This window comes from Lathyrus oleraceus, chromosome 1, assembly GCF_024323335.1.
Source record: "Lathyrus oleraceus cultivar Zhongwan6 chromosome 1, CAAS_Psat_ZW6_1.0, whole genome shotgun sequence".
NCBI lineage: Eukaryota > Viridiplantae > Streptophyta > Magnoliopsida > Fabales > Fabaceae > Lathyrus > Lathyrus oleraceus.
Genome location: NC_066579.1, coordinates 98,247,819 through 98,255,286, shown reverse-complemented (window position 1 = coordinate 98,255,286; position 7,468 = coordinate 98,247,819). Strand labels below are relative to the sequence as shown.

Sequence of the window (7,468 nt, the reverse complement as noted above, 5' to 3'; positions counted from 1 at the left end):
TTATAAATTTATGAGGCTCTTCTGGTGGAAAATAAGGTGCAAATATGCATTCTTCATTGCATTTTCTTCTTAGAAACTTGCAAGCAGCACATGGAGGATTGGATGAGTAGCTAGATGCCATTACAATCTAATTAACCTTAGTTCAATATAAACCAAACAAATTAAAACAAAGTTATTAATTATATATATAGCTGGAAAAAAAATCACAAAAACTATATCATATACATAATATATAATTCTTGTCATCCTTAATTATTTTCATAGTATGTATAATTAAGTGAAAAATAATAAGTTTAATTTCTTTCATTTCATAGATCGACATATATTTCTAAACTAGGGTTATCTTATTAATCTCTCTTAATCTCTTTCCTATTTTCTTTCCTTTGTGATGTTCACATGGAAGTGGCCAAAAGGGAATAGAAAGGCACACCTACCACACTAGACAAAACTTTCAAAATACATTGCATATGTTCCAAAACTTTCAAAAACCAACATCATGATGATGATCGAAAGAAGAGAAACTTCGAACAAAAATCATATATATTTTGGCATCAAAACTATACCTTATGGTTTTATTGAACAAAATATGTCAATTTCGATCATTACCTTTTCAACCCTTTGCTAGGCTAGATCTTCTCAAGATCTACTGTTAGAGAGAGACTCTTTAAGAGAAAGAGAAAGAGAGATATTAGAACCCTAGCTAGTTAGTTATAAATAGTTGAAGGACAAGACAAGATGAGAGAAATCCGCAAATTCATATAGTAACAACATGAGAGTGTATAGGGAGGAGGCAAACAGCATTTTTCTGGTGAGAAATTAATAATGGAAACAAAAGCAAAAGACAATGCGAAAAGGAATGACTATGACATAAGCTTTTCATTATTATAATAATAATAATATCAAGCACTATACTAGAATAGCCTAGTTTAACTATACTAGAATAGCCAAGTTTAACTTGTAATAGTCCAACAATTGCTAGAAATGTTTAAAAAACAAATTTAAACTTGGATTAGACTGTTTTAATTTGAACATAATATTGTATTTAGCGTGTTTACCTTTATCATAATAAATCAAGGAAAATACACTTTACATATTACTCATGTATTTATATCTGAATATTTTTTCAAAATAACCATTTTTTTATAAAAAAATCAAAAATAATTAATTATTCAAAAAATTTACTAAAATAATCAAATTTGGTAGAGGATGCATCAGATGAATTGGCGCATCCCCAAAGTTTAAAGAAGAGGCGCCAATAGCATTGGCTCATGCATTGGGTTCCTCATGAGGAGGCGTCAATGCTAGTGGCGCCTACACTGGGCCTCATGAGGAGGCGCCAATGCTAGTGGTACCTGTGTGTGTTTGGTTGTGTGGGCACCAATTCATCTGGCGCCTGCTTGCATTTGATTGTGGGCGTCAATCCCTCAGGCGCCCACGTGTTTTGTACAATTGATGTTCCGTCTCTATAAATACCACGCATTGGATACAATATTTTTCACTCAAACTCATCTCCTAATACCATAATTTGTCTAGTTCAACCATCAATTTCAATTCTCTTTGTTTCAACAATGTCTGCGTACATTCAGAAACGAAATGCTGATGTAATATTTTCTGTCGTTGCGGCTCCGACACAGGTTCGACTTTGGAACACAGATACGTTTGAACGTCTTAATCGGACGTTGTACAGTTGGTTAGAGGGAGAAATTGGAGAGGGTGAACAGATTAGAAGAATACAATGGCTTGTGTCCACGTTCAACCAACACGGAGAAGTGCGCGAATGGGTGGATATTAAGACTGACCAAGACGCTCGTAGGATGATGCATTACATGTTCAAAATTGTTTTGATGGTTGTAATTGCATAGTTCTTGTATTGTATTTGTTATAATTATATGTGTTACTGTTTATGTAATGGTACTTTCGTCACAGACGTCTAATATGAAATAAATTTAGTTTTTCATATATTGCAATAGAGGTACATGTAAATTTATCTGGTTGTACTCGTTCCAACACTAGGACAGTTATTACGATTGTGACCTGGTTGACGGCATGAACTACATAGTCTAACCATTTTGTTCGCCGTATCCATTTCGGTTCGAATCCGGGTGCTGTTAGAGCGACCATTTTTTTCCTTCGCATAACTTCGTTGTGCCAGACGATGTCCCTTGATATTCTGGCCAATAATCCTCTTTTGCCACTACCGAAAAACTAATTTTATAAACATTTGAAAGGCTGGCGACTTTGTAAACATCAGATAGCAAGTAGGATGGATCCCTTCGAACCTTTGAGCATGCCGCAATGACATGGGAGCAGGGGGTACGAAAGGCTTGGAACTTTCCGCAGTCGCACTAACCTCTATCTAGTTCGACTCTGTACTCTCCCATCGGCATGCCCTCATTGTGATCCATGGACTCGGCAACACTAAACCAACCTTTAGTTCGGTCAAATACCGTAACCACGTGTGTGTTTGCTTTGGCAGTTCCATGTCTGATGAATTTCATTGAAGCATCACTGAACAACTGTCCAGATTGCAACACTAAACTCCATTTTGAGCGTCTGGTTTTAAACAACGCCCCTAGCCTGAAATATGTAGTCTGCACCAAAGCGGTTATTGGTAGGTTACGGATGCCTTTGAAGACAGAGTTCATTGATTCCACAAGATTTGTTGTCATGTGGCCCCAACACTGACCGTTGTCGTATGCCCTAGTCCACTTCTCCAACGGAATACTATCGATCCACCGTACCGCATCTTCGTTTGACAATCTTATTTCCTCGCGGTAGTGTTTGAAAGAAGGTTCTGATAATGCATAACCTACATTGACAACCTTCTTCCGCAACGTCTTATCTTTGATTTCCCGCATGAAATTCTGAGCAATATGTCTAATACAAAACACATGCGTCGAAGGAGGATTTCGCCATCCGTTGTCAATGTTATTATATGCACTGATGATTGAGGGGTGTCTGTCGGAGATCAAACACAAGTTAGGCTGAGGTGCAACGTGCAATCGGAGATTTCTTAGGAAAAAACTCCATCCCTCAGCAGTCTCCCCTTCAACTAGGGCAAAGGCGATTGAAAAAATATTGTTGTTCCCATCTTGTGCCACTGCCATTAGTAACATTCCTTTGTATTTTCCGTACAACCATGTACCATCAATTTGTATAATTGGTTTACAGAAAGAAAAACCTACGATACATGGTTGATACGCCCAGAATAGACGGTGAGATATTTTATTTCCAACAGCACACGTACCATCTAGTGTATAGGCGGGCAATGTTTCCATCTTGAAAATTGTCCCGGGAGCATATCGTTTTAGAGCCAACATGTATTTTGGAAGTTGTTTGTAAGACTCTTCCCAATTGCCAAACACTTTTTCAACAACTTTTTTTCTAGCTATCCATGCCTTCCTATATGATGGAGTGTACTCGTACTCTGCCCTAATATGCGAGATTATTGTACTCACCTTTAACGACGGATTGTCGCCAATGACAAATAATATTTCATCGCATATTAGCTGAGAGCTTAACTTAGGATGATCATGCATTGGGTTTGTCAGCATGCATGTGTGATCTGGACCCATTGATCCAATCTCCCAAGACGCGTTCCTCTTCCGGTACGAAGCTGACAACCTAAAAAGACAGTGCTCATTCGGACAATAAACTTTATACCTCGATGCGTCAGTTCTCTCAACTCTGAAATCAGCTGATAGTTGCATGTGGAATTTCTTAATGGCTTTTACACATTCCTCTTTTGTGCGAAATGTGTCTCCTTGTTTTAGAGATCCTTGCATCTGCACGTAAGGATTGTACCATACATCTGCCGAAGGTTCATCTGAACCCAAATTTAACTTTGTCATGTGTTGGGGTGGGCAGTATACATGACTTGCTGGTATTGACTCTTCTTCCTCTTCAGCGTTCACCATCGAATCAACCATGATCTCAGGTTCTTCTTCTTCGTCATCTGGAATATTCATCTCATCTTGTTCGTCAGCAGTCTCACAAAACACTTGTGACTGATCAATGTACTGAGACACCTGTTGTTGATGTGGTAATATATACAACTCTATATCGTTGTAACCGGATTGTTCGTGACTGACAAACATATGCTGAACATCATCATCATCTCGAATCTTCTTCTGATAAAATTTTATCTGGTTTTCTGCAAACTAAACCGGATTTTTATAGATGATTTGGCCCACATTACTGCACTGCAATTTCTTTTCTATTCTTTGTTTCAGATGTGAAAAATTTGATCGTCGATTTATTGTAAACCAAGTAACCTCTGTGTTTCGAAAACAAAAACCGAACAACTGATGATCAAATTTTTCACCTTCGACATGGGCACTGATCATGTAATGTTGTGTGGAAGATATTTTGTTGAAATATTAAATATGTAGATAGCTTGAATGGAATTAAATGCATTGGTAAGTTGTTCATCTGCACAGCATAAATAGCTTGGTCATTGCTAACTTGGTCGTTGCATTGATAACTTGGTCATTGTCTGTACAGACTTGACCATGCATGCAGTAGAAAGAATCAACCATGCAGAGAAAAGAGTGACAAGAACACACATGCGTCAGGGAATCAAAGAGTCTCTGAACCCTGAGCCCTAAGATTCCCACTGAGCCCTAAGATTCCCACCTAGGCGCACATTCCCTAGGCGTCATAAAGTAACTGGGGCGCCAAAGGGTTGGGCACCTCTTCACAAAAAAATGGTCTTAGGCGCCACTAGGAAGGGTGCTCCTTCCCATTGCCCTACACTAAGGCGCCAAGAGGAAGGGCGCCTCTTCCTTGCATGTGAGGAATCACATATAGGCGCCAAGAGGAAGGGCGCCTCTTCCCTTGCATGTGGTTTCTTCACATGTGCCTAAAAGAGATTCCTCACATGCTTTCTCTCACATGCTTTCTGAAGTTTATCATTCCCTTGTCTCCTCTTGCCATTCCATGCAACCAATCACATTCATTTTAGGTTGGAAACCTACTCACTCATTCATCTATAAATAGTCTCTCATATCAACAATATCAAATCATCTTCATCAATACTCAATTATATTCTTCTACCATAATTCTTTCATCTACCACACTCAAGCTTTGCAAAATCAAATCATGTCTTTGTTGACTATGGACGATGAACACAGAGGCACACTCGAGAATATCTCGGCATTTGTATGTTATCTCTCTCTTTTTACTTTTTATGGTTTTAGTCTTATACCTTTGTTATCTCTCTCTTTTTACTTTCTATGTGTTTCTTACTTCTTATAAATGTGTGTTTGTTGAGTATATATTTCTTCTTCTAATTGTATTTTCTTGCTTTTTTATTATTATGATCCGAAGCGGTTTAGATGCCGTGTACATGAATATGTACCCCATAATCCTTTAATAGAACCATATATTAGAGGATGTGGATTTGAAAATCTACTAAACAATGTCTCATACTCGGTGGACTACAAGTTCATTCTGGCTTTGTTGGAGAGGTGGAGACCTGAGACCCACACATTTCACCTTCCGATTGGTGAGTGTACTGTCACACTTGAGGACGTGTACATGTTGTTGGGTCTCCGTATAGATGGAAAGTCAGTGAATGGTCGAGTTAACCAAGACAACAATATCTGCAATGAATTATTGGGTGCCCCTTTGTTAGATGACGAAACTGAGGGAGACACATCCGGTCAAGCAAGGCGGCAAGGTATAAATTTAAAATACCTAAAACAATATTATGCCAGTATAGTATTGTCCGACGATTCAACCGAGTATGAGAAAATAATAAAAGCTCGGTGTTATATTATGATTTTATTTGGTAACTTTTTGTGTCCAGAAAGTACAGGTAATTCTGTAAATATAATGTATTTACCTTTATTACGCAACATTAATAAGGTAAACACTTATAGTTGGGGTTCAGCTGTGTTGGCCCATCTATATAGTGCAATGTTGTAAAACTGCAAAAAAGAATACATTTACCTTTTTTTCATGTGCGTATTTGCTTCAAGCTTGGGGGTGGTCAAGAATGTCGTCGCTCGCCCCGATAAATGAGCGCTCATTCGTGTTCCCGTTTGCAACCAAGTAAGTCTAACACTTTACCATTCACCATTTAGTTAATTATATTTATTATTATAATTAACAGTAAATAATATTTTTCACTTCTTTTTTATCTTAGGTGGTCAGAAAGGGGAATGAACTACAACAGGTGTCCAAAATACGATATTGTAGTCTATCGAAATCTATTGGACCACATTGGACATGACGATATAATAATCCTACCCAACTATATTTTAATTTAAAAATACTTCTCAAATTATTTTCCATCTAACTGTTTCGTATTGTTTTACAGTTTGTTTGGAGGCCATATTTGGGTCTAAATCATGATGTGAACCATGACGATGCTGCAGTTTGGACAGCGGCGACACTGATTATCTGATTCACTACGGTGGAAATGCACCAGAGTGACCGGGTCAAACTGCAGTTCGGAATGCTACAACTGATTCCATAATCTCCCACGTGTTTGGGGAATTGACATCAAAAAAGGGTTGATGCATAGTGGGATTATTCTGACTGGAGAGACTTTGCAAAAGACATGTGTCGTCAATTGAGGAATCGACGACAACACATCTTGAACGAACTAGTCATCCATGGTGCAAGACCCACTCAACAATATATGGCATGGTTTAGGTCGGTAACAACTCAATAATTTGTATCTGAGCCGCGGTATTTGATGGATCCACGCCAACTTGCTTCGTCATGGTATGCCTCACAACAATTCACCACCCAACACCAATGTGAACCCATCCAAATCCAACAACCAACCACACAACATCAATCGACCACATATACACAACAACCAAACACCCAACATCGCAACCTGTTCATGCCAACCACCAAACAACCAACCATCCAACGTCGCACCCCGTTCATACCACCCACCCAAACTCAAAACCAAGAATCCAACCCCGCATCCACAACCGTCTACAACCCAGATAATTCATATGGGTCACTTCATCGTAGCCCCCCACCAATGAACACCCAACCATTGTTTAACTATAGTACGCCCCAGGAACCATTGCTTCGTTTCCAAAATGACTCAATGGCCCAATTTGGGCAACTATATCGTCCCCAATTCACTCAACCCCAATGCCCTAACTACGATAACATGGGCACCGAACTCCATTACGGAAGCGCCGTTGGCCAGAGCCCCTCCGGATATTAAGAGCAAATGATGACACATCTGTCAAATACCACTGAAACTTCCGCCGGACCTTCCAACCAGTCATCGATCGATCAGGTCAGCACCCAAAGACCACAAACACCTCAAGAAAATCGTGGGAGACCTCAGAGACAAACTAACACACTGGGATGTGGAACCGGGGGACGTTATAATCGAGTCGGTCATTAGTTTATTGTCAGTCAATGTAACCAATTATTACATCTTCAATGAATTTATTTTATTTCATTACTATTTCTTATTTATTAAATAATAAAA

General features: G+C 38.9%; 1 protein-coding gene across 1 annotated transcript in view; it reads right to left on the bottom strand.

The window, feature by feature from the left end:
• The window catches only part of LOC127115473 (protein LATERAL ORGAN BOUNDARIES), a 1,163-nt gene extending 361 nt beyond the window's left edge, over positions 1–802 (bottom strand). Inside the window, exons 1-2 of the mRNA XM_051047012.1 lie at positions 607–802; positions 1–136 (exon numbers count right to left, since the gene is read on the bottom strand). The exon at positions 1–136 is cut by the window's left edge and continues 361 nt beyond it. Of these exons, the coding sequence (XP_050902969.1) occupies positions 1–121 (121 nt within the window). The 5' untranslated portion in view covers positions 122–136; positions 607–802. The remainder of the gene's footprint in view (positions 137–606) is intronic.
• Between the last annotated feature and the right edge of the window lie 6,666 nt (positions 803–7,468).